The 27,233-nt window shown below is 49.0% G+C and overlaps 1 protein-coding gene across 1 annotated transcript in view; it reads left to right on the top strand.

Moving 5' to 3' along the window:
- The first annotated feature begins 5,899 nt into the window (after positions 1–5,899).
- Positions 5,900–27,233, top strand: part of DHCR24 (24-dehydrocholesterol reductase) — a 30,174-nt gene continuing 8,840 nt past the window's right edge. The window contains exons 1-6 of the mRNA XM_059374860.1: positions 5,900–6,227; positions 9,593–9,748; positions 17,967–18,072; positions 18,740–18,858; positions 20,752–21,015; positions 25,666–25,809. Coding sequence (XP_059230843.1) covers positions 5,997–6,227; positions 9,593–9,748; positions 17,967–18,072; positions 18,740–18,858; positions 20,752–21,015; positions 25,666–25,809 — 1,020 coding nt within the window. The 5' untranslated portion in view covers positions 5,900–5,996. The remainder of the gene's footprint in view (positions 6,228–9,592; positions 9,749–17,966; positions 18,073–18,739; positions 18,859–20,751; positions 21,016–25,665; positions 25,810–27,233) is intronic.

Here is a 27,233-nt window from a genome sequence, read left to right as displayed (position 1 = left end):
AAAGGCATTACACACCGCTTTGTCCAGCTGAATAGCTTTGCTCAGAACATATTTGACCTTTTATTGACGCTTCCAGTGATCATTAAGCACATCTATTACCATAAAGATCTGTCAGACCCACAACCATGCCCTCAGGAAAGCTACTTAGAGAGGACTGTTTGTCCCTCATTAAACTGCCCAGCCTCCTTTTTCTGTTCGCGTGTAACAATCCCAACACCTCTGCAATTTGCTTCCACCGCACAGCTGTCCCTTTGTGTATCAGCTTGCTCTTCTGCCCATCGTCCAAAGAACGTCAGGGTACCAAATTTATTAAATCAGTGGTTTCACTTTACACATCAATTTAAGTCAACAGCCTGTGACTTTGAAACCATTAATCTCTTATAAGGGATAAGGGCACAGACTCCGTAAAAGATCAAAGAGAGTTGCCCTTACCCGCTGGAAAATGGTAATGACAGATAATTCTCCCTGGAAACTCACAACATGCTAGCACTTAGCTAGAGCGGTGAAGTAACTTTACCCAGGGTTAATATATGGGAGTCAGGATTCAAATAGGACTGTTGGAATGAAATGGCACTGCTAACCTTGACTCTGTTTGGTCCGCTGGTGTTGCCAACAGTGAGGTGCTAAAGCCTGGCCACTGAATAGAGAAGAGATATGGGTGTTACTGTCTGTAGGCAGTGCTTATCTGCTGATGGTTTTCGTCTAAGGGGTGTTTTGACATTCGAAGAAATCAAAATTATTCTCTTTCAAGGATCGAGCTGGGAATCAGATGACGGGGACATTGACCTTGTGCGGGCACTGAGCACACAGAGATTAGGAGGGCTGCCCTTGGGGATGAGGGTAAAGTGTGGGAGTGATCCGGGCTGCTAGTGCCAAGGATCGAAATGGCAATGCTCTCAGTTCTGTGAAAGGTCGGTCAGCCTGAGGCACTGGCCTCAGTCCTTCCTAGCTAGGAAGCACTGAGAACTGGTCATGACAGAAAGCTGGCAAAGGAGCCCGGTGGCTCAATGTCCGTTGTAGTGGGCTGGTCTTAAGCAAAGTGCTTGGATGTGTGCTATGGGAGACATGGGACAGGCCAAATGGTGCGACCAGCCACATGGTCTGCAATTATTATAGTCAAAATAACCATGACGGGGCACCTGGCTGGCTCATACAGTAGAGAGTGAGACTCTTGATCTTGGGGTGGTGGGTTCAAGCCTCACGTTGCAGAGATTATAAATAAATAAAATTTTTTAAAGTAACCATGACATTTCATGATGTTAGTAAAGGCGTGGGGAAAATGCTATTCTTATACTCTGTGGATAGCATTTTTGGAGCACAATTTGTTAGTTTTAAAATATAAAAAGAAAGTTAAGATTTCATGAGTTTGAAAATGTGTGATAATGAAAAATTACTGGAACTTTGCCCATCATAACAAAACTTTGGAAACAATTTAAATGTCCTTTAATAGCATTCTGATTGGATAAATTAAGCACTACCCATGCATGTGCACACATGCGTGCATGCACACATACACCTATGTAGGCACACACACATAGGCATTGGAATACACAGAAGCCATTAAAAAGGTCTATAGCATGTGGTTAAGTTTATAAAAAGCAAATTATGAGGCTCATGTTGAGTTGATTTTGTTTTGTAAAGTCATTTCAGTATATGTGCATGGGCTTAAAGATACTTCTAGAAGTAAGGCCATAAATATGTGGACTTTAGTTTCTCTGGACAGCATTCCTCTCCTGAACATTGCTCATTCCTTTGGACACAACTCACCTGGCTGACTCTTATTCATCCTCTTCATCACACAGTGTGTCTACATAGTCATCAATTTCTCCCAGAAGCCCTCCTGAACCGTGTATATAAATGACTCTCTGCGTGCTCCCTAATACCCAGTAACACCTTATTGTGGTACTTACAGTGGCTTATAATTGCTTCTTGATTGGTCTAGATCTCCCACAATGGTCTGTCAGAGTGTGGATGGCGTCTAGTTCACTACTATATTCCTAGTACTTTTCACAGATCCTACACATCAGTAATCACTGAATGAACGGCTATAGATAGCGTTGATCTCCACCTATAGTGATTCTCCTTCTGCTGGATGTTGCTGTCTCTGCCAGAACCGGAACCACCAACACTCTGACCATCAACACAGAAGCTAACTTGAGAATGACAGGGTCATTCTCAGACTCTTTCTGAGAAGATAGGAAGGGCTGGGTCTTTCGAGATATCATTGAGCCAGTGAATTAGCCAACTCTGGGTCAATCTACATTCAGACTTCCTGCCGCATGAGAATGTAAGCACCCCTTTTGTTGCAGCATTTGAGCTATATGCAGCCAAAAGCATCACCATTGAGAGACCGAGTGAATGAATGAATAGCTCCAGCTCCATCCACTAGCCTAAGAAAGCCAACTCCCCTACAATCAAGTTTAGGTCTTGTCTCGGAAACTTGAAAAACTGCTTACTGTTAAGAAAGTCAAGGTAATAAGACCATAAAATCTTGACTATCTGGAAGTTAGCTTATAGTTTTATGGATAAACTTTTAGGTGAAAATGGCACTTTGCAAGGGAAAAGAACCTCTTAAGAGGTTAAAAAAAGAATATTCTTAGAGAAGTTTCAGAGTCAATATAAATTCAGTCCAATGTCCTAAATGTTAGGAAGCATGTATTTTTTTTTCTTCTTTTTTTTTTAATTTTTTATTTTTTATAAACATATATTTTTATCCCCAGGGGTACAGGTCTGTGAATCACCAGGTTTACACACTTCACAGCACTCACCAAAGCACATACCCTCCCCAATGTCCATAATCCCACCCCCTTCTCCTAAACCCCCTCCCCCCAGCAACCCTCAGTTTGTTTTGTGAGATTAAGAGTCACTTATGGTTTGTCTCCCTCCCAATTAATGAAACAAGGAAGCATGTATTTAATACCACTGAACTGTACACTTAAAAATAGTTAAAATGATCATTGTTATGTGTATTTCACCGCTATGAGAAATCCATTAAAAATGATAAATGGGCCCAAGATAACAAACTGCATGACTCCATTCCTATGACCTCGACCTCTGAAAAAGAAAAACTATCCTACTGAGAACAGAGCAGTGGTCTCCAGCGGCTAAAGGTTGGGGGAGGATGAGACTTCAAAGGAGGGAGTTTTGGGGATGATGGAACTATTCTAGATCCTCATTGTGTTGGTGGTTATGAGAATGCTTATGCATGCTAAAATTCCTAAAATGTATGCAAACGATAAGCACCTTCACTATATGTTAACTTAAAAGATAAAATTAATTAATTGGCCCAACCTGAGATTACTATTTTACTTACCTCAACAATAGTAGCCCAAAAGGTTGAGGTTTATGGAGACACAAAAGAAGAATCAAAGATGCAGGTGGATAGGCAGGAAGAGAGATTGAGAATGTGCAAGCTGGGTTAACAACTGTTCTGACAACTTTTTCCGGATTTTCTTTTTTGAGAGTTGTCCCCTAAAGCTCAGTCTTATTTACTTATTGAGGTGTCCTCCTCCTCTTCCCAAGGGTAAAACTACTCTAATTACCAGTAATTTCATGGTTGCTCCTACAAGGCATTGAACACTTTAGTCCAAAGTTGGTTTTTAGGTGGAACTTAACTTTCCAGATTACCTCATAGCCCAATAATACTCAGAAAGGTTAAACTTTTTAAGCTTTTTTATTTTTTTTAAGGTTTATTCATATATTTGAGAGAGAGATTTATTTGAGAAAGAGAGAGAGTGAGAGCGCGCAAGCACTCGTGCCTGCAAGGGAGCATGTGCCTGGGGGTGGAGGGGAGGGGCAGAAGGAGAGAATCTCAAGCAGACTTCCTGCTCAGCAGGAATCTGAACTCATAACCCATGAGATCATGACCCATGAGATCATGACTCGTGAGATCATGACCTGAGCCAAACCCAAGAGGGCGAGTGAGAGAGAGAGAGGGTGATGGGCAGGGGGTGGGGGGTTGCAGAAGGAGAGGGAGAAGCTGACTCCCTGCTAAGCAGTGAGACAGATGGGTGGCTTGGTCCCAAGACCCTGAGATCATGATCTGACCCGAAGGCAGACGCTTAACTGACTGAGCCACCCAGGGCCCCCAGAATGGTTAAGCTTTTAAAGCAAAGTCCTCTCTCAAATGTTCCAACATTTGAATTCAGACAGAACCCAGGGGAAAGGCATCTTCCAGAGTGGCTCTCCTCTTTACATTCCAATTGCCCCCTCTTGATTGGAACTGCTAGAGATATAACTTGAGACAGATCTATAACTTTAAATTTTTTAGTAGCTACCTTTAAGAAGTAAACACAGCAAGTGAAATCAACTTTAATATTTTATTTAATCCAATACATCAAAACACCATCATTTTCAACATATAATCAATATAAAAATTATTAATGAAATAGTTTGCCTTCTCTTCTCTGTACTGCCTTTGAAATCCAGTGTGTTTTACACTTAAAAGTACAACTCAATTTAGATTAGTCACATACCAGCAGCTAGTGGCTGTTGCGTAAGACAACACAGATCTAAGACTATTCATTTTTAAAACTCAATCCAAACAGCCCCATGCCATCTGGACTTTCATCGTTAACAAATATTTGAGCCTCTGCTGACATTGTTCATCCATTCATTGGTCAACAAACCCTGGGGTGTCTACTGGCACCAAGCACTGTGCTAGAAACTGGAAACAAAAAAGCGAACAAACGGGGAGATATCCTGTGCCCTAAAGCTCCGTCGGCCAGGGTGACACATAAAGAGACAATTACAAAATAAGGTGTAAGAATCATGACGGATGCACTTGATTTTATGAGCACCTGAAAGGGGGAGGGAGTGCCATAAATGCAGTTCTAGAGGTAGCCCTGAGCAGGCTTTGAGGATGTTTAAGTTCAGCTCTGTGAAGGGGATGGGTAAGGACATTCTCGGAGTGCCAGCTGGAGCAAAGGCACTGAGAAAAATGAGGGATCATGGGGCCTAGGGAACCTCCTAACAGTGCATGTTCCAGCAGAGATGAAAGAGAGAAAATGGTTCTGTAAGCAAAGCCAGTGTAGGACCTGATTAGTCAGGTTTAGCTCTTAAAATAAAAACCTCCTACACTTTCTAAAATTTCAGAAGAGGTGAGGGTCTAAGAATGGAGGTGAAACGCAATGACTCAATTTAACCTTTTGCTGTTAAGTCACTGCTCCGTGGTCCTGGCTGCCCTGGAGCCCCCTACCCTACCCCTACCCGACCCCTCCCACCCCCACCCCGCCACACTGTCCGGCACAGTGTCCTGCCAGAGCCAGCTGGGGGTCCTTACTTCCTTCTTTCCCCTGGTCCTCCCTATCTGCCTCAGCCAAGTGGAAAAGAGGGGAGGGGGCCCACCGTCCAGAACTGCCGTAGAACTCAAAGGAATCTACAGAGAGCGCCTCGAGAAAGGGAAAAGGTGCACCCAGTGGTTTTGCGGGTACAGAGCGACCTGACTGCCGCGGTCAGGCCAAGTTTGCACTCTCCCGGGTCGGGTCAGGAGTCCTCCGCCAAGCTGCAGGGTGACTGACCCGGCCCCTGGGGCGCCCCCAGCGCACCCTTTCGGAGTTAACCAACCCAACGCGTGACCGCACGACGCGCCACCCGAGGAGGAGGTGCTGCAGCACGCGGCCCCTCCACTGCGGCCGCCGGCGCCCCCGCAGCCTCCCTAGCCGCAGGGCGCAGTTGACCCCACCAGCGCGCGTGTTCCCCAACCAGCCCTCCCCGCGCGTCGGCGAGGAGAGGTGGAGCGGCCTGACTCCCGCAGCCAATAAAAGCAGCGGCTTCCTGGTCCGATCCCCGGCGCGGCTCGCCATTGGTCGCGGGCCGGGTCTCGGCCCACCGAACCTTTGCGACCCGAGCCAATCGCGAGGCGGCGAGGCGACCCCCCGACTCCCCGGGAACGGGCGGCGGGCGGCGCGGGCGCAGGCGGGCGCGGAGCGGGTGGCGGTGACAGGCGGCGCGAGCCGGCATCCCCCTCCCCCGCGCGGCGCGCCGCCGGTGCCACCATGGAGCCCGCCGTGTCGCTGGCTGTGTGCGCGCTGCTCTTCCTGCTCTGGGTCCGCGTGAAGGGGCTGGAGTTCGTGCTCATCCACCAGCGCTGGGTGTTCGTGTGCCTCTTCCTCCTGCCGCTCTCGCTTATCTTCGACATCTACTACTACGTGCGCGCCTGGGTGGTGTTCAAGCTCAGCAGCGCGCCTCGGCTGCACGGGCAGCGCGTGCGGGACATCCAGAAGCAGGTGAGCGGCGCCGGGCGGGGCGGGAGCGGGAGCGGCGCGGCGGGACTCGGGCGGCCGTGTGCGCGGGGTGGCGTGCGGCGCTCCGGGAGCCCAGACTTCGCCGAGGCGGCGGCGGCGTTCGAGGGGGTTTGAACTCAGAGCGTGATGATGGGGGCTTCCCGGGGAGGGAACGGAGTGAGCGAAGGCATTCAGGGCACGAAACGTTGCTGGGTGTTTTCGGAGTGTCTACTCTGGGGCACGTGCGGCTTGCCCAGAGGGATATAAAGGATCAGGAGATCGGGGAGGGTGAGCCGTGCACAGGTGGCTGCCTGCGGGCCCAAGCGATCTGGGAGGCGGCAGGGCTTCAGGGAGGTGGCGCAGGCACTAGAGACTGGGAAGTAGGGGAATTGATAGGAGGGAGGTGTGTCAGGTGAAGGGTTGGGTGTGAGCCAAGGCCCAGAGGGCGAAGAGGTTGGAAAGTCCCTTCGGAACTGGGGGTCATGAGTTTAGAGTTGACTCTGTAGCAGCGAGGAGGAGCGCTTGACTCATTTGGAAGGAAGGACTAAAAAGTGAGAAGCTAACCCCGAGCCTGGGTGAAGAGCCTCGCAGCCCTGGGCCCCCGCTCCCCCTCAGTCCTTGAGGAGGCATCCCCATTAACTCCGTACACCCTCCCCCGGGGGCCCCGCCCACAGAGCCTGGGCCCTGCTGCCGCTCACAGTGGGGCCTCCTGTTCCGCTCTCGGGGTTGGCCTGGGGCTTCGGGCTTGGGCATTTCTTGGCTCCCTCTGCCCCTCCTTAGGTTCCTTTTAGGAGTGTCAGGTTGCAAAGGGCTTCTGTTTCCTGCCAAGGCTCTCAGCTCCCGTGTAGCCGCCTCCATGTTCTGTGGGCGCTTTGGTGGGTGCTGCAAGCAAGAGGGGGAAGATGGATGCTGCCGGCCACCCCTAGGAAGGGTGGCTCCAAGGAGGGCTAAGACCTTGGGCTGGTGGCAGAACGCAACGTGTGGAAGTGCTTTTGCACGGGCTGCCCTGGGTTCAGCTGGTCACAGTCACAGCTCCAGAGCCCTGCCTACCCTCCCTCCCCTGCTGCATCCTCTCTCCTAACTCTTTCTACGGGTTGAGATTCTCCCATTTACTTGTGTGTCGTTCCTCCATCCCCCTCCAGTCCAAGCAAGAGCTTCTGGAAGGCAGGGACCGTTGTCTAACTCACCTCTGGCCTCTGGGGTATAGGCCAGAGCAGCCCGGGGACTTTGTACAACATTGCCTCCCAGCTCAAATTCTTGCGGCCCCCCCACATCTTGCTCGGTTCCCATCAGGATCCAGCACGACGGGTAGTTCAGGCTTTAAGGGTTCCACACGGCCTTCATGCGGCCCACCCAGCAGCCTGGAATGCAGCCCCCACAATCCATTCCCCACACTACTGAGTGGGTAGGGAACCCTTACCTAAACTAAGCCAAACGTTCTCACTGGACGGGAAGATGGACCTGTTTCACGGATGGGAAAAATTGAGGCTGAAGCGGTAGTCCCATGTTCAAGGTGATCCCAGCTAGTAAATGGGGCTGGAACCCAGGTCAGCCTGGTTTTGGAACCTGAATTCTGACCTTTCTCCTTTCCCATCCCTTCCCATTCCACCCAGCAGATTGGGTTCTGTTGTCTCACACCTGGCATGTGCTAATAGCCCCTGACTTGTTATCCTTCTTCTTGGCTCTCCCTATCTCTCTCTGGCTTGCATGTACTCACAAGAGGGACTTTGTCCAACCTTGCCTCCTGGCCCAAATTCTTGCTCAGTTCCCATCAGGATCCGGTCCAACCGGTGGTTCAGGCTTTAAGGCTTCCATACTGCCTTCACGCGGCCCACCCAACAGCTGGAATGCAGCACCCACAATCCATTTCCCACACCACTGAGGACGTATGAAGCCCTGGGATCGCAGAGACAGGCGAGGGCCGGATGATCATGGAACCTGCCTTCTGGTCCCTTCACAGGAATCTTCCTCAGTCACCCTCCTCTGCTTGTACACCTCTATCCACAGGGCACCCTGGCCTCTGAAGGTTAGGAAAGCTGTCCCCCATGTTGACCTATTTGTCCTGTCAGCTTCAACACATTCTCCTCCACGACTCTTGGTTGCATGTGATAGGAACTCAACTCAGACTGGCCCAAGCAGAGAAGGATTATATTGACTCAGGTCCTAAAAAGCCCAGGTATAAAACTGGCTCAGGTATGATTGGATCCAGGAGCCCCTGTCCCCCATCTCTAGTTTTCCATCTGTCTACCCTCTGTTGGCTCGGCTTTCCTCTGGGTTGACTTCATTCTCAGGGAAACCCATCTCCCCGTGGAAACCCCAGCAGTTTCATCCAACCAGCTCAGCGATCCCAGTAAAAAGAAACTGCCTCTCCTAGAACTGGCCTTATTGTCTTGACTTGGCCCTTAGGCCCATCCTTTATGGCCAGAAGGATGAAATCAGACCTTAGTCATGGGCCCACCTTCTGGGGCAGGAGGAGACTCAGCTTCCCCTGGACCAAAGGAGGATGGGACTATTAGAAGCATATGAAGAGGAGACGGATGGTCAGAGGCCACAGCAACAGATGTCCATCTCTGCAGGAAGGGAACACTTTCTCCTGTGTTCCTGACGGGCTTGGCGTTGTTCCTAGGCCATTTGTTCTCTGCGTTATATGTCCCGGGCACTTACGGTGGAGGTTTTGCAAAAAAGCTCTTCCTTCCATTGGCTTGGTGGGCCTTTCCTGCCCCTTCTATCCCCTTCCAAGTGACATAGGAATTATTAACACATACACATGCTTGGAACAGGGCTTGGCACCTAGGCCCAGTAAGTGGTAACTGTTACTCTGTTCTTGACTATTAACACAAGCCCGTCTGTCTTCCCAGGCCTGGAGTCAGGCAGTCCAGGTTATGAATCCGGGCCCCTCCCTTCACTTGTTGAGTGACCAAGTTCCTTTGCTTCTCAGCTTTCTCCCCTACAGGAGGGGGCTGGCCATCCCCTGCACCTGGGGTTGTTGTGAGAAGTAAAGAGACAGTGTACAGTGGGGGGCACCTAGGAGATGGTTATCTCGGGTAGAGCGCTATCATTACCGCCACAAAGCCTTTCCTGAGCTTCCCAGTTATGTTGTTTACATAAGCACTTTGATCCTGGATTTTCACTTCTTTTCCATCCTGCTCACTGGTGGGGCAGCCCGTCAGCCCTTCTGTTGGCCTCCCTAGAGGGAAAGGGCTGTGGGTCTTCCACAGGGCCGGCAAGATGCAGGGGCTCACTAAATGTTTGTTGACGTGTGAGGGCATCCCTCCAAGCTCCCACCCCTTAAAGCTGGGCTGCAGGCTGCCCTGGGTCTCCCCCACCCCACCCCCGGGGCCAGCTAAGCCTCTGTCCCTCCGTTGCAGGTGCGGGAATGGAAGGAGCAGGGCAGCAAGACCTTCATGTGCACGGGACGCCCTGGCTGGCTCACGGTCTCGCTGCGGGTTGGGAAGTACAAGAAGACACACAAAAACATCATGATCAACCTGATGGACATTCTGGAGGTGGACACCAAGAAACAGGTGAGAGGGGCCCAATTCCTGGGCTCTGGGAGCAGGTGGCCACTATCCCTGGCAGGGGTGACTCACAGGGAGACAACTGTAACCAAGAGGACCCCGGGCCTCACAGAAGGCTCTGCCCTCCTTCAAAACCTTATAACTTTGGAAGAGATCAGTCAGAGCCCCATCCCCCAGGTGGGCACACTGGCCTCAGGGAGACTCGTTGGTTGTCAGCAGTTCCCCAGGAAGAAGGGATGGGGAAATCATGGGCAAAGACGAGAGACAAAATGGAACCTATTTATCCCTTCCCAGTAAGGAAGTGTGCTATGGGCTATGGAGGTGACAGGGAGGGTGGGCCTTCTCCCAGGCTGCCTGGGGACCCACTTGTTAATAGCCTTACACATGTGTCTAGTCTTTGGCCTATCCAGTGATTTTTCTTGACACCTGGCACGAGGAAAAAAGAGATGAATTTAAGTCAAGGACAACACAGAGGGATTGTGTCTCTCCTTCCTTCCTTCCTTCCTTCCTTCTTCCTTCTACTTAACTTTCCTTCCTCCCTCCCCCTTCTTCTCCCTCCCTCCCCCCCCTCCTTCCTTCCTTCCCACCCCACCTTTATTTCTAACGGAAGACAGCACAATATCCTAATGGTAAGGAGTTATTAGATACGATATATCCGCATGCTGGCATTTTGATGTGAGGCCTTGGCCATGTTGCTTAATGTCCCTGTGTCTTTCCTTTTTATCCAAGCAGCGTTATTGACATACACTTGGTATGCAATTCTGCACAGGTGTCCGGCGGTAATAAACTTTGGCGTATGTCAAAAGTCTGGCAGCTGTGAGGACATGACACCAGCAAGACAGTGAACATACCCGTTGCCCCCAAAAGTTTCCTTGTGGCCCTTGCTAATCCCTGTTGGGCCCCTTCCCTGTCTCTTCCCTGCCGCGCCCACATTCCTAGGCGAATAAGGACTTGCTTTGCATCACTAGTTTTGTATTTAAAGTTTTATGTAAGTGGAGTCATTATGTACCCTTTTTTAATTTTGTCTGGTGTCTTTGACTCAGCATAATTACTCTGAGGAAGCGTGGATCAGAAGTACCTGCTGCCTTACTGAAAGTGATGTTCCGGTGTATGCAGAGATCACAGTTTGTTTATCCATTACCTTAATGATGGACGTTTGGGCTGTTTCCAGTTCAGGGCTGTGACAAGCAAAGGGGCGGGGAGCATTTATGTACGTTCTTTGTATGGACATAGGCTTTTCCCTTTTGGGGGTAAAAAACTGGAAGTGAAGTAGCTAGATCATATGACAGGTGTGCAGTTAACTTTTTAAGAAACTGTTCAGTCGTTTTCCAAAGTGCCTGTAGCATTTTACATTCCCATGGGTGTTCCCATGGCTCCACGTGATCGTAGACTTGGTATGGTCGGTCTTCTTAATTTGAGTCGTTCTAATAGGTGTGTAATGGTAACTCATCGTGGTTTTAACTTCCATTTTTCTAATGACTAATGATGTTGGGCATCTTTTCATGTGCTTATTTGCAACTTGTAGATCTTTTTTTGGTGAAGTACCTGTTGAAATCTTAAGCTAAAATTTTTTCTTGGGTTTGTTTTCTTACTATATTTCTAGAAACAAGTCCTTCATCAGATACACAGTTTGCAAATATTTTCTCCCAGTTTTTGACTTCTCTCTTGAAAACCATAAATTTTTAATTTTGGTGGAGTGCAGTATAGTAATTTCTTCCATAGATCATGTTTGTGATGTCTTCTTTAAGATGTCTTGCCCTAATTCTGTTGTCTTCTTGAAGTATTATGCTTTTCTGTTTTGTGTTTAGGACCATGATCCATTTTGAGTTAATTTTTGCATATGGTATGAAATAGGGGCAACAAAAATTTTTTTGCCTGTAGATTTCCTACTGTCCCCTTTTGTTGAAGAGATAATCTTCTTTACCAAATTGCTTCTGCTCCTCTGTTAAAAATCAGTTGTCCATATCTATAGGTCTATTTCTGGACTCTTTTGTTCTGTTGATGTATTTGCCCACCTGTATGCCGATGCCATACTGTCTTGATTACTGTAGATTCATAAATCCCTAAGAATGAGTTGGAAAGTATTCCTTCCTTTTCATTTTTCTGAAGGAGTTTATATAAAATTGGTTTCATTACTTCCTGCAGTATTTAGCAGAATTACCCAGTGAAACCGTCTGTGCCTGGAGTTTTCTTTGTGAGCAAGTTTTTATTAATTAATTAATTCATTTATAAATTAATTTATAAGTTATAATTGATTAATTTATAAATTAATTTCTTAAATAGCCCTGTGGCTCTTCAGTTGTTTCATCTCAGTGAGCTTTGGCATTTTATGTCTCTACAGGTGTTTGTCTGTTTCAGGTTGTGTAATGAATTGATATTAGGTCATTCATAATATTCCTAGTCTTTTGAATACCTGTAAAGCCCGCAGTGATGTCCCATATTTCATTCCTGATATTGGTTATTTGTGACTACTCTCTTTTCTTCCTGACCAGTCTGGCTAGAGGTTAATCAACTGTACTGATCTTCTCAAAGAAGTAGCTTTGGGTTTCATTGGTTTTTCTCTATTTTTACTTTGTTTATTTTCTATTTCATTGACTTCTGCTTTTATCTTTGTTAATTCCTTTCTTTTACTGATTTGCATTTAATTTACTCTTCTTGGTCTAGTTCTTTAAGTGAAAGCTAAGGTCATTGACTTAGGCCTTTCTTTTTTTCTAATATAGGTGTTTAGTGCTATAAATTTCCCCCTAAGCACTGTTTTTAAAACTATCCCACACATTTTGAACATTTTCGTTTCCATTCAGTTCATAATTCTTTCTGGTTTCCCTTTTGACATTGTTTTCACCCATGGGTTATTTGTTATTCAGTTTCCAAATATTCGGGAATTTTCCAGAGATCTTTCTGTTGCCGATTTCTAATTTAATTCAGTTATTGTTAGAAAACATACTTACTGAGACTTATTTTATGGCCCAGAATATGGTCTGTCTTGGTAAATGTTCCATGTGCATTTTTTAAAAAATGCATATTCTGCTGTTTTGGGATGGTGTGTACTGTAAATGTCCGCTATGGTCAAGGTGGTTGATAATAGATTTTCTCTCTGTTCTGTCAATGATTGAAAGAGGTATTGAGGGGTGTCTGGGTGGCTCGGTCATTAAACATCTGCCTTCCACTCAGGTCATGATCCCAGGGTCCTGAGATCGAGCCCTGCATGAGGCCCACTACTCCCTGCTCAGCGGGGAGCCAGCTTCTCCCTCTCCTACTCTCCCTGCTTGTGTTCCCTCTCTCACTGTATGTCTCTCTGTCAAATAAATAAGTAAAATATATTAAAAATATATTTTAGGGGCGCCTGGGTGGCTCATTGGGTTAAAGCTTCTGCCTTCAGCTCAGGTCATGATCCTAGGGTCCTGGGATCGAGCCCCACATCAGGCTCTCTGCTCAGCGGGGAGCCTGCTTCCTCCTCTCTCTCTCTCTCTCTCTCTGCCTGCCTCTCTGCCTACTTGTGATCTCTGTCTGTCAAATAAATAAATAAAGTCTTTAAAAAAAAAAAGACAACAGATTTAAATATATATATGTATATATACATACACACACACATATATATATACTTTTTTTTTTTTTTTTTAAGAAAGAGGTATTGAAATCTCTGCCTGTGATTGTGGATTGATTTCTTTTGTAGCGCCATCTGATTTTGCTGCATGTCTTTTGTGGCTCTGTTAAGAGGTATATAAATGTTTAGGATTTTTATGTCCTCTTGATGAATCCCTTTACCATTATGAAATGACTGGTTTCATTCCTAGTTTTCTTCTTCGCTATGAAATCTGCTTTGTCTGATATTATTAATAAAGCCACTCTAGCTATCTTTCGACTAGTGGTGGTATGGTGTACCTTTACATTGTTTCTTGTAGGCAGCATATGCTTAGGTATTGCTTTTTAATACAATCTGACAATCTCTGCCTTTTACTCAAGATGTTAAAACCATTTCCAGGGGCAGCTGGGTGGCTCAGTTGGTTGAGCATCCAGTTCTTGATTTTGGCTCAGGTTCTGATCTCAGGGCCATGAGACCCAGCCCCATGTCGGGCTCCACGCTCAGTGCTGGAGAGTCTCTCCTTCTCTTTCTGCACCCCTGCTCGTGTTCACACTCTCTCTAAAAACAAACAAACAAAAAAAACACACACATTTACATTTAATGTTGTTATCAAAAAAGTTTGGCTCAAATCTGTCACCTTGTTCTGTTTTTCTTAGGCGCCACACCCAGTTGGGAGCCCAGCATGCCAGACCCTGAGATTAAGACCTGAGCAGAGATCAAGAGCTGGATGCTTGGGGTGCCTGGGTGGCTCAGTGGGTTAATCCTCTGCCTTTGGCTCAGGTCATGATCTCAGGGTCCTGGGATCCTGGACCCCACATCGGGCTTTCTGCTTAGCAGAGAGTCTCCTTGTCCCTCCTCCCTTCCTCAAATAAAATCTTTTTTTAAAAAAGGAGTTGGATGCCTAATCAATGGAGCCACCCAGGCACCCCTGCCCTTTGTTTTCTATTTGCCCCTTTGTGCTTTGTTCCCTTTTTCTTTTTTTCTGTCTTCTTTTGGATTACTAAATAATTTTCAAAATCCTATTTTAGCTCTTTGGTGGCTGGTTAGCTGGGACTTTGTTTTGTTCTTTTAGCAGTTGTTTTAGGATTTCTAGTTTGCATTTCACTTATCACAGTCTACCTTCAAGTGGTAGCATCCTATGTCATGTATATTTTAAGAATCTTACATTAATATACTTCCTGTTCTTTCCTCCCGACCTTTGTCCTATTTTTGTCACAGTTTTATATGTTGTAAACCACACAGTGCATTATTATTTGATAGTCCAATATCTTTTAAGGATATATAAATAATTAAAAATCTATGTACTTACCTATGTAGTTACCATTTCTTCATTCTCTTGTGTGGATTTGTATTTCCATCTGGTTTTGTTTTCCTTCTGCCTGAAGGGACTCTTTTGACATTTCTTGTATGGCGATTTTGCTAGGGTTGAATCTTTTAGCTATTAAATGTCTGAAAACGTTTATTTTTTTGCCTCCATATCTTTTCCAACTTTTATTTTGAGAGACTACATGTAACATGAAATTTCTCATCTTAACCTTTTCTTTAAAGTAGGCTCCACGCCCAGCATGGGATTTGAACTCATGACCCCGAGATCAAAGTAACATGCTCCAGCAACCGAGCCAGCCAGGCTTCCCAATCATCTTAACCATTTTTAAGTGCACATTTCTTAAGTGGTATTAAATACATTCACAGTGCTGTGCAGCCTTCCCCACCATCTGTTCCCATAGCTCTTTTCATTTTGTAAAACTGAAACTCCGTATCTATTAAACTATAATTCTCCATTCTCCTCTCTTCCCCATCCTGGGCGACCACCATTACAGATTCTGTCTTTATGATTCTGAACACCCTAAGTATTCTCTAAGTAGAATCCTACAGTATTTGGTTTTTTGTGCCTATCTTACTTTGCTTAATAACTTCAGAGTTCATCCATGTGATAGCATATTACAGAATTTCCTTCCTTTTTAAGGTGAAACAGTATTCCATTGTGTATATGTACCACATTTTGCTTATCCATTCATCTATGGGCAGACATTGAGTTGTTCCCATGTTTTAGCTGTTGTGAATAGTGCTCCTGGGAAGTTGGATGTATGAATACCTTTTCGAGCCCTGCCTTCAGTTCTTTGAGGTATATACGCCCGAGTGGAATTGCTGGACCATGTGGTAGTTCTTTGTGTAATCAATCTTGAGGATCCACCACACCGTTTTCCACAGCAGGTGGACCATTTTATACTCCCACCAACAGGACACGGGGGTTTTAATTTCTCCACATCTTCACTTCCACTTGTTATTTTCTGGGTTTTTGTCTGTTTGGATTTTTGATAACCTATCCTAACGCATTTGAGCTTGCCTTCGTTTTTGAGAACTGTGTTCACTGGGTATGAAATTCCAGGTTGACGGGGTTTTCCCCCTGAACTTTAAAGATGCTTCACTGTCTTCTTTCCTGCGTTGTTTCCATAAAGAAGCCTCTCATCCTTATCTTTGTTCCTCTGTATGTAACGTGTCTTCTGTCCCTTTGGCTGCTTCTAAGATTTTATCATTAGTTTTGAGCAATTTTATCATGATGTGCCTTGGTATCATTTTCTTCCTAATTCTTGTGCTTGGGATTCATTATACTTTGCATCGCATTTGGAAAATGTGGGGTCATTATTTCTTCAAGTATTTTTTTGCCCCTTGCTCTCTCTCCTTTGAGGACTGTTGCACACATATGAGACCTCTTGGAATTGTTCCACAGCTCAGATCATGGATAGCCTGTAAAAATTGTAAACATTTTTTTCTTTCTCTGTGTGTCTCCTTTAGGAGAGTTTCAATTGCTATGTGCTTGGGTGCACTGCTCTTTCCTCCTGCAAGGTCGATCCCAGCTAGTGTGTCTTTCATCTCAGACGCTGTTTTTATTTCTGGAAGTTTAATTAGGATCTTTTTACTATCCTTTTTTTTTAGATTTTTATTTATTTAATTGACAGACAGAGATCACAAGTAGGCAGAGAGGCAGGCAGACAGAGAGAGCGGGGAAGCAGGCTCTTTGCTGGGTGGAGAGCCCAATGTGGGGCTCAATCCCAGGACCCTGAGATCATGACCTGAGCTGAAGGCAGAGGCTTTAACCCACTGAGCCACCCAGGCACCCCTCTTTTTACTATCTTAATGATGCTTTTTACTATCTTACTTTAATGTCTCCACTTACCTGTTTGAATATGGGGAATGTAGTCATATAACTATGGGTTTATAATGATTATTTTAATGTTCTTGTTGGCTAATTTTAATATCTCTGTCAAATTTGGGCCTGTTTTATCAAAATAAATTAAAAAAATTTTACCAAAACAGATTGATTTTCCTCCTTGTTAAGAGTCAACTGTTCCTGCCTTGCATTCCTGGGAAACTTTGATTGGATTCTAGACATTGTGAATTTTATCTTGTTGGTGCTGGATATTTTTGTATTCTATAAATCATCTTGAGCTTTGTTCTGGGACACAGCTCTGTTACTGGAAAATAGTCTGATCCTGTTTGGTCTTGATTTTTCAGGTGAGGTCAGAGGAGTGTCTAATCTAGGGGTAGTTATTACCCGTTGCTGAGGCAAAATCATACTCTACCAATTGCCTTGTGAACCAAGAGGTTTTCCAGTCTGGCATGTGAGAATAGATAGTTTTTCCTTCCCTGGGTAAGCCCCTGACCCTGTTCCTTGTGACCCTTCCCCTGGCCTTGGCTTCAGTGTGCACTCCAGCTGGTGTTCCATTGAATGCTCGGCGGGCATCCTTTGCAGTGTTTCAGAGTTCTCTCTGTTCAGGTCTCTCCTCCCCAGTGTTCTGTCCTGCAAACTGTTCACCGTGGTCTGCTGCTGCACTCCTCCCAGAGCCCTCTGGGCTCCCCTGCCTTTCCAAGATCCCTGCACTGCCTGACTCCAGGGAATCAGCCCAGGCGCTCACAGAGCTCCCCTCGTTTGTTTCCTGTCTCTCAGCGGTTATTAACTTCATTGCCTGATGCCCGCTATGTTGAAAACTCTTGTTTCATTTTGTCAGTTTCTTGCTTTCGGGCAGCAAGAGGAATGGAGTCCCTGTTGCTCCGTGTTAGCTAGCAGTGGAAGTCCACGTGTTGGCACATGGAAGTGTCCATTAAAAGCTGTGACTTCCAAGAACATTCCGTGGTAAGGGATATGGTCATGGGGTTAAATTTTACAAAGCAAAGCAGAAAAAAGTATGCATATGTGTGCTTGAATTTATGTGTGTGTGTATGTATGTGTGTGTTATATTACAACATACAAAATAACAATTTAGGCATGGATGGAAAGAGCCTGAACGTAAGGACACTCCAGCATTAACACTGATCGCTAAGATGACAGGAAGAAGTAGGATGATAACTTCATATATGTCAACAATAAGAGAGTATTTCTTCAATAGTCTGGAAGAGACATAAACTAAGTATTAAGTGTAAAGATACTTGAAAGAACAAGGTCAAACACTAGCAGACTCAGCACCAGAAACCGCATTCACTATAATGAAAGGCAGTGTCGTGTTCTAGCAAGAGGCTGCAAGGAGCACATAGGAATCCTGCGTGATCATGTGGGAAGATCTGGGGTTACTCCTCTGAAGAGGCCCCCTGTAGCCCCGGCTGCCTCCCAGTGACCCAGGGTCTCTCTTCTTGTGTCAACAGATTGTCCGTGTGGAGCCCTTGGTGACCATGGGTCAGGTGACTGCCCTGCTGACCTCCATTGGCTGGACACTGCCCGTGTTGCCCGAGCTCGATGACCTCACAGTGGGTGAGGACTCAAGATGGGCTGAGGGTCAGAGCTGAGGCACTAGGCCCCCTCCTGTCGGTGGGAGGGCCGCCGCTGTTCCCTCTGTGACAGAAGTTACTGTCTCTGCTCACCCATCTCCAAAGATGGCGTAGGCTGCCTGCCTTTCTGACCTCAGGCAGCACCTCTCTGGTGCGAATCTGCATCCAGTGACATATGTCCATTACTCCCATTTCTGCCTTAAGAGACACACAGAATAAGTCTAGTCTGTCTCTCTTTCCACAGGATTCATGGTCCCCAGTGCCTTTCCTTCTCTAGGGGGAACACTTCCAGTTCCTGGAACTGTTCCCACAGGACACAGCTTCCTGCCCCCCCAACCCCATTTCATCAAGGTCTGTGTTAAGATGAATGCACGCAGGCATTGAGGCAGGTTCTGGCCAGAGGTGAGGGTGTGAGTACCCTTGACATGCTCTCTCACCGGCCCTCCTACCTCAGGGAAGCCACCAGGCTCCTGTCTGAGCGCCTCTTTCCCTCTCTTGCTCTCCAGATCTATAGAGATGGAAATCTGCCCCAAGTGACCGGCCCTGTCACACATTCCTCATGCTGTGAGCAATCCCAGCTCCTTTACCCGACCCCCACCCCCGACCTTGTACCCCATGGCTCTGCCTGGCTAACATGCATATCTCTGCAGGGGGCTTGATCATGGGCACAGGCATCGAGTCATCATCCCACAAATACGGCCTGTTCCAACACATCTGCACGGCCTATGAGCTGGTCCTGGCTGATGGAAGCTTTGTGCGATGCACACCGGTGAGTTCAGAGATAGGGGACAACTCCACCAGCCTGCCTTGGACATCAAGGATCCTGGGGCTGGGGAGGTAGGGACCTTGGGGATGTTTCCTTTCAAACACACCTGTTTGGTTGGGGTCTGTATCCATAATAACACAAAGATTGATACAGCCCCTTATATGTGCTCGGATACTGTTGTAAATGCTTCCTATATGTTAAGCTATTTAATCCTTGAATAACTTTATGAGGTTCTATTATTTTAGAGATAGGAAGTTAAAACACAGAGACGTTAATAAACCTGCCCAAGATCACACAGCTACGAAATCCACATAGCTGGGATTCAAACCCAAATTATTAGGCTTCCAGATCAGTGCCCTTAGACATTTATTACAGCAGTCAGCCTCTCTCGGGCACATCAGGTGTGAGCCACAGAGTTCTATGCCAAGTATTGGGAAATGTAACTCAAAGCAGGAAGAGGGGCTATTTTGGAGAAACAAATGATAATTCTGCTCCCCAAAGGGGGATGCAAACATGTAAGGCATTTTACCCTAATGAGTGGGACAGGATAGAAACAAACTCAGATTTCTGAGCATAGCTAAAGGGCTCCTAAGGAGGGTGGCAGGGACAGAGTCACTCTTTGCAAGAAGATGTTTTAGAGAGCCACCAGGGTGGTTGGTCTCACAGAAGAGAGCCCAGGGCAGGCTTGAGAGCCTGGGTCTCAGACAAGAGAGACCCCCATTCAGGATTCACAGGGATTCAGCACGTTTTCCTAAACCCTTGCCTGGGCCCTGCCTTCTGACCTGTTTATTCCCAGCAGAGAAAGGAGACGACATTCATGTGTGACGTCCCTTCCCTGAGGCCCATTTTCCTCATCTGACAAACGCACTCTCAGGGAGAAAGGAGATGCCAAATGCCCCTAACACAGAGCTGGGCACCTGGCAGTCACCCACTTATTACTCCTCTCCGGCAGTGTGGACGGGCAGGGGGGCCCAGGTGGTCCGCGTCTGCTGTTCTGGAGACTTCTGCCAGCCTGCTGCAGAGCTTCCTGGCTCCAGTCCCCCACCCCCACCCCTGCACTCCACTGCAGCCACACCAAGGTGTGCAGCCTGAACAGAAACCACAGCGGACTGTCCTCTTGGGGAAAGGCCAGGGGAGGCTGGACTTTTCCAAAAGGAGCTTTGTTAGACCTACAGAACTTAAATGAGAATGGCCAGATGAAAAGTTGGCTGTCTGTCTCTAAGACAAATAACAGAACAAGAAACGATAAGGTTAGAAACAGATTGTGGAATCAGATGAGGTCTTGCAGGAAGAATGCTGGGTCGGGAGTTAGGTGACCTTGCCTGAGCCTTGGCCTCTCTGTGCAGACTTGTGGGATGCTTAGGGGGAGCCATGTCACCTCTTAGAGCCTCACTTCCTTACTGTTCACGTGGAAATATTAGTGCTCTCCCTGGGCTTAGGGGACAGGGGGAGGATGCCACAGCTAATGAACTGTAAAAGGCTTATAAGTTTTAGTAATGGCCCATCTAATGTCCCCAACTGACCTTGACCCTCAGGAAGCTCTTTTCTTAGCCCAGCCTGGGACCCTTGGCCCTTCATCCCCCGTTTTTGGCTCTTGGGGCAGTGCTGGTCCTGGCCTTTTCCTGGGTGGCCTGGGGTCCGGGGACTGTACCTGGGTGGAGGGGAGAGCCTGCCCTTTCCATGAGCATCCCTGGTCCAGAGGACAGTTGAAGCTGCAGAGGGAACACAGGCCCAGAAAGTCCTGTTTCTGAAGTTCCTTGCTAGGGTTTACACAAGCCAGTGACAGGGCAGGAAGTAAGCTGGGGCCCTTGGGGTCTCTGCAGCTCTGTTGACTGTGTGTCCCACTGCGGGGCCCAGAGGTGCAGGCTCTCAGCATGTGTTGGCTCTGCTTCCTAGTCAGAGAACTCGGACCTGTTCTACGCCGTGCCGTGGTCCTGTGGGACCCTGGGCTTCCTGGTGGCCGCCGAGATCCGCATCATCCCCGCCAAGAAGTACGTCAGGCTGCGGTTTGAGCCGGTGCGGGGCCTGGAGGCTATCTGCGACAAGTTCACCCAGGAATCCCAGCGGCAGGAGAATCACTTCGTGGAAGGGCTGCTCTACTCCCTGGATGAGGCTGTCATCATGACCGGGGTCATGACAGACGAGGCAGAGCCCAGCAAGGTAGGCCAGGGCGTCTCCAGCCAAGGGCCAAGGCCTGGGGAGGAGGAAGGCCCGGGGGGTGCTGGGGCTGAACCTGATCCCCCACCCTGCCCCTGCCTGGAAGCCATGTTCTTTAAGGTGGTGGGCTCAGTCAGCCCATCCGGGGTTGGGGCCCAGAATCTACAGTCAGAGCTGTCTTAGACGGGGATGGAAGTATCCATTGACTCTGCACTGAAGGTCTGCCAGATAGGTGTGTGCTTCTTAGTGGGTGTAAACTTTGATCCTTGAGGCAACCCCATTTTATAGATGAGGAAACTGAGGCCCTGAGAGGTGCTGTATACTTCCACGAGATGACAGGACCACGGTTTGCATAATGGATTTGAGGCCTCAGAATCTAGGTGGACACTTCTTTGTTGGGTATAATTTTCAGTAGCAGCTTTTTCCTCTCATGTGAAAGGATTTGTGTTTATGCGGGACTTGGCAAGTATACCTGAGTCAAAGGAGAGAAGACTGTACCGGCAAACATGACCCAAGGCCGGCTCTTGGGTGTATTTATTTCCTCTCTTTTCAGGGCATACGTGGAAGTTTTTAAATGATGAAAGTAGTGTCACAACCTTGAAATACATAAGGGAAAAGTTAAAGTGGGTCCCTTCCCACAGGCTCACCCCCAGAGTAGTCACCTGTAATGGCACATTCCTCAGGGTGTGTGTGTGCACGCGTGGGCACACCCTCTTCTCCCCATCTCGTGTTGGCCTTTGTATAACTGACCTAACCCGCTGCTTCCTGACAATCATTGATCTTGCCTCAGATGTTTCACTCTTACAAATAAGATTGCATTGAAGATTCTCTGACATCCATCATTGGCCTCTTGGGCAAGCACATCTGTAGGACTGAGTGCAAAAATTGGAATTCCTGTCTTAAGGATCGGAGCATGGTGTGCACCCAAGAGTGACCCCCAAACAGCCCTTCAGAACAGTGGTGCTTCTGCCCATGGCCCGCGACGGCATGGGAGAGTGCGTTTCTCCCACATTCTTGCCAGTGCTGGATACGATCACTCCTTCATTTTTGCCAATCTGATAGGGTTAAAAATAGCATCGTGTTTTCTTTGCGGTTCTCAGGTCACCTTTGAGGTTTGAGCATCTCTTTACATGCTTTTTTTCCATTTGTTTGTCTTCGGCTGTGACCGTCTGTTCAAATTTGCATTTTCCGGTTGAGGGTGGTCCGTGTCTCCCCACAGGTTTACGTGGTCTTCAAAATTGTCAGTAAATGACTGCAGAGCACTGTGTTGAGCGAATGCCCTAGCATTTACGAAACCATGGCCCTGTAGTTGGAAATACAAGTTGCTTCTAGTCTTTCCTTTTTCTTTTCTTTATATTTATAGAGAGACCAAATGGCAAGGTGGAGTCAGAGGGAGAGAGAGAGGGAGAATCTTGAGCAGGCTCCATGCCCAGCACAGAGCCCAGTGCAGGGCTGAATCTCATGACATCAGGATCATGACCTCCGCCAAAACCAAGAGTCGGAAGCTTAACCGACTGAGCCACCCAGGCACCCCGGTCTTTCCTTGTTTTAATTAAGGTGGCCATGGACATCTTTTGTCTATAATTGGAGTAATATCTTAAAGTACGTCAAAGACTAGGTACTCTTAAGGCTCTTGATCTATACCTGTATTCTTAAAACCTTCTACAGTTGTAAAGGACTTGAAAATCGTCTGGTACCGTGCCATCTCTAAATAAGAAAACAAAGCCAGGACGGGGAGGAGACTTCCCTGAGCACTCAACGGCTAGCAGGGGACAGGTCTGTGACCCCTAGGTCAGTGTTAGTTCCCTGGCACATCACCTTCTATAACCCAGCTGCGGTCACAGGCACTGACTGAGGACCTGTCCTGGTGGGGCACTGTGGTGGGGGCTGGAGGGTGGGGATCCTGGAGCGGGAACAGAAACACTGGACATGGATACAGAGCTCCTGTGCCGAGTCACACCCCAGGCCCTGGCTCTGCCTGACCCAGGCTGAGACGTCAGTGCGGGTCACCTAGCACCTGGTTGCCTGGGAAGGACATCTAGTATAGATGTCTTTCCACCTTCTCCCAGGCAGTCCCTTAGAGGGGCTGCTCCCTGTACTCCTCCCACACTGTACTGGCTCTTTGGGGACCTCTTGGCTCTATTAGATGCTGCCTAAGGTTATAGTTGGGCAGCAGGCTTTCTATAACTTGTTAAACGTTGGAACACCGTAACCAATTCCCTTATTGCCCTAAAAGACCAAGGTCTCACTCCAAGGTTCACCTGGTATCAGTGGGAGAGGGGCTGGGTGCCCAGGCTGCAGACTTGAACAAAGTTTCCTGACACCCATCAGGAACAGGGCTGGGGGAAGAGAGTGGCAGATGCATTAGACGTATGGACAGCTCATTTGAGGAGCATGTCTTCCAAACAGCCCTCTTGGGGGGGCTGCTCAGAAATTGTCCAGTGTGTCCGGCCCTGGGATGGGCCCTCTGCAGGCCCAGAGGAGCTGCTGGGGGAGGCAGCCCACTCCCATGTACAGGGGAGGCCCAGAGCTAAGGAGTGGCATGCTCAGGCTGGACCTGCAGCTCACGGGGCCACCTGGCTGCCATAGCGGACCTGAGCCCTGAGGGAGACACACAATCTGGGTTCTTTAGCATCTCCTGGGCTTGTCGGTATGAAGGTTCCTACTGAGTCCGAGGAGCACGGGGAGCGCCTGAACCCAGGTACGCCCCAGCCTCGATTCTGTTATGCAGCTGGTGCCATAGCCAGGTGTGCACAGGTTAGATCAGGTGGCTCTGCTCCTGCTGGGTTTCACTGTCCTTGTGCCAGCGGGCAGAGGCCAGCACACAATGTCCTTTGCTCTGCCAAGCTAGCCACGCTCAAACAGACTTGCACCAACAGGCTCTTTAGCCCAGCTTCCTGGCACCTCATGGCCCCACATTCCTGCCAGCGTAGTGGCCTGCTGCACGAGGGGACACCCAGAGGGGCTGGATTGTTGTTCCCTGAGATGGGGCCAAAGGCTCCTGGAAGAGGGTACGGGGAGAGGGCTGGGAACTAACCGCTGTGCCCAGGGGGTAGGCGTCATGGTGGGCCCTTCCTCGTCAACTTTTCTGGTCTCTGCAGCCACTCCAGGGCTGGGAATAGCTCCATTTTGCCAGTACTGAAAGCAGGGCTCAGAGTGGCCTGCCCAGCACCAGCCCCATGTGTTGTAAGACAAGCGAGTCCGCAAACTGCGCAGGACAATCCCATGTTTATAAAACCATGTGAACACACAGAGAAGAAAACCTCCTGGGTACACATCGGTGTTAGTAGTTTCGCTGGAGCATGAGACTGCAGGGTCTCTCCTGCCAAGTTGCATGTTTCTGCAGCATTTGAAGTTCCGACGAGGCATTTACTTTGTTTTTGGAATCGGGAGAAAATAGTGATTGTTCTTTGTTTTTTTGTTTTAATAATGCTCACATTCCAGAGCGCATGGTTCAACTTCCCCGCTGCCCAGCCCTGGCCTCGTTGTGCAGCGTGGAACAGGCTCGAGTCCTTGCCCTGCCCCTTGGCAGCCGTGTGGCCTCGGGCGCTCTGTTCAACCCTAATGGTTCTCCGCCTCCTCCTCCTTGGGGAGACAAGGACAGTTCTGACTTGCAAGGTTATGAAAGGGACACAGTGCCCAGTGCCGGCCGTGAAGGAGCATGTTGGTGTGATTAGTCTCCACCATGAGCTACTCTGGGAAAGCTCATCTTGTCTCTGCCCTGCCTTTACCTCCCCAGTGGTTCCGTGGCAGCATCTGGCCTCTGCCATGTGGCCGCTGCTCTCGGCTCCCCCTTCACCCTGTGCTGCTGCCCAGCTGGGTGTGATCTCACCTGCCCCATCAAACTCGGGAGCCTCTCCCACCCCCAGGAAGGTGGTCTGATGTGGGGCCTAAGTGTCTGCAGCGTGTGTGTGTGAGTTCTGATAGGCACAGAATCTCTCCCCCGAAGTCTATAGTTTTATTGCCATTTTCTATGTGAAACGAGAGGCTGAGAGAGTGACCGGCCCCAGATCACAGAGCCAGTGGGTCACAGGGGCCAGTGTCTGGCCCCAGCTTTGGAGCTCTGCCTCTCTCTTCAAAGGCACCTGCCCTGAATTCGTTCCATGCAGAGGACCCTGAGCCCCAGAGAGGCTAAGTCAGGCCGGGGCCCCCAGCAGGTGAAGTCCTAAACCGTTTGGGACTGAAGGCTGTCTCATTATCAGATTTAGGCATTGGAAGCCGGGGGGCCTGGTGCCAGGAAGCATTAGCTTCCTCTGCGGGTTGGGGAGCTGCCTGCCCGGAGACGGCACCCAGAGGGTCGTGGGGTTTGGTCTCGGCAGGGGAAGTGCCATGTCAGTTAGTGTTGCTGGCCACGGGACCTGGTGAGGGTGGTGGGAGGGGAAGCGTCCCTCTGGGTTCTGTCCCTGAGGGGGAGGGGTGGCTTTGCTCTCTAGACCTTTGGCAGCTGCCAGCCCTGGGCACACCTCTCTCTGTCTGTGAGAGAGTGCCCGTGGTGCCCAGCCTCCCCGGGCTCTCAGGACTCCCAAGGGTGGTGACAGACACAAGAGCTTTGGAAAGGCCAGGGGTGCTGAACCAAAGCCAGGTATCACCGTTCCGGCCCGACAGCGTCCGGCCCTCGTCTGTGGGCTGACACCACGCCCTCTGTTATTTCAGCTGAACAGCATTGGCAACTACTACAAGCCCTGGTTCTTCAAGCACGTGGAGAACTACCTGAAGACGAACCGGGAGGGCCTGGAGTACATTCCCTTGAGACACTACTACCACCGCCACACGCGCAGCATCTTCTGGGAGCTCCAGGTGAGGCTTGGGTTTCCCAGCCAGCTGGGCAGGGAACCAGGGCAGCTGGCACGGTGGCCGCACTCCCTCCCTGAGGGCAAGATCAGCCGTGTCCCGAGGACCGGGAGTGCCCGTGGACATGACACCACAGTCCTCTCCTTCTAAGGGGAGCAGACCGCTTTCACTTGGACACAGCAGCCTGTCCCAGAGCGGCTGCTACATGCTGGGGCACGGGTCAGGTGCTTGGGCGCACACACATGTGCTCTGCCCTTGAGGTGCAGTAGCCTGACCAAGCCGACACGCCCTGACACAGTGATGGGCCACAGGAACCAGAAGGGGAGGTGGCTCGTTCTGTCTAAGGTCAGAGGTGGCCATCGAGCTTGGCCTTGAAAGGTGAGCAAGAATTTGCTGTTATGCGTAGAGGGGTGAGGTGCAGTGACATTTTAAAGAGGGGCGACAGAGAAGGCCTCTCTGGGGGTGACTTGTGCACAGGGACCTGAACATGGTGGGGGCGGGGGTGGGGGATGAGCCAGGCAGAGGAAGAGCCAGAGCATGGGTCCTCAACGAGGCTACCTGCGTTCTTTTTTTTCCATGTCCTGTAACCTAGAAGTAACCTTTTATTTTATTTTATTTATTTATTTTTTTTTAAAGATTTTATTTATTTATTTGACAGAGAGAAATCACAAGTAGGCAGAGAGAGAGAGAGGAGGAAGCAGGCTCCCTGCTGAGCAGAGAGCCCGATGCGGGACTCGATCCCAGGACCCTGAGATCATGACCCAAGCCGAAGGCAGCGGCTTAACCCACTGAGCCACCCAGGCGCCCTAGAAGTAACCTTTTAAAGTGTACCATTTAGTGGTATTAGTGCATTGGTCATGTTGTGCAACTTGCACCAAAGTTGCTGAGGAGAGGAACAGCAAGCCGGAAGCAGCGAGGAGGTAGCAGGAGCCGCTGCCCCGCCCCCCGCCTCCACCCACCCCAGACGGTCATGGGAGAGGAAATGATGGTCGTGAGACTTGCAGGGCCCAGCCAGGGCCCAGCTAAGAGCAGGCAGACGGAGACAACGTCAAGCGAAGAGACTGAGGATAGAGGGGCTTTGCTGATTCACACCACGAGGACATAGAGGACAGCTTAGGAGATAAGGGGACAGGGCCGGGTGGAGTCAGAGTAAGACGTGTTGCATCATGGTAGGTCACTGGGCACCTGGAACCTGTGACGACCAGGTTAGACAGGGCTGACGGGCATGAAGGAGTTAGAGCTGGCCGTCTCCTAGGAGAAGATGATCTGTCCTAACTCTGGGCCACGTCTCACAGGACGAAGTGGTGGGGCTGTGGGGAGGGGTTGGAGGAGTGGGGGGTGGAGGGCTCATCAGCACCTGGGAGCATGGGACCCCCCCCCCCAGGTGAGCTCCCTTGGCCACTGTCAGTGGTGGGCATTTTGCCAAATGC

Source organism: Mustela nigripes, chromosome 14 (assembly GCF_022355385.1).
Source record: "Mustela nigripes isolate SB6536 chromosome 14, MUSNIG.SB6536, whole genome shotgun sequence".
Lineage (NCBI taxonomy): Eukaryota > Metazoa > Chordata > Mammalia > Carnivora > Mustelidae > Mustela > Mustela nigripes.
This window is presented reverse-complemented; position numbering and strand designations above follow the sequence as displayed.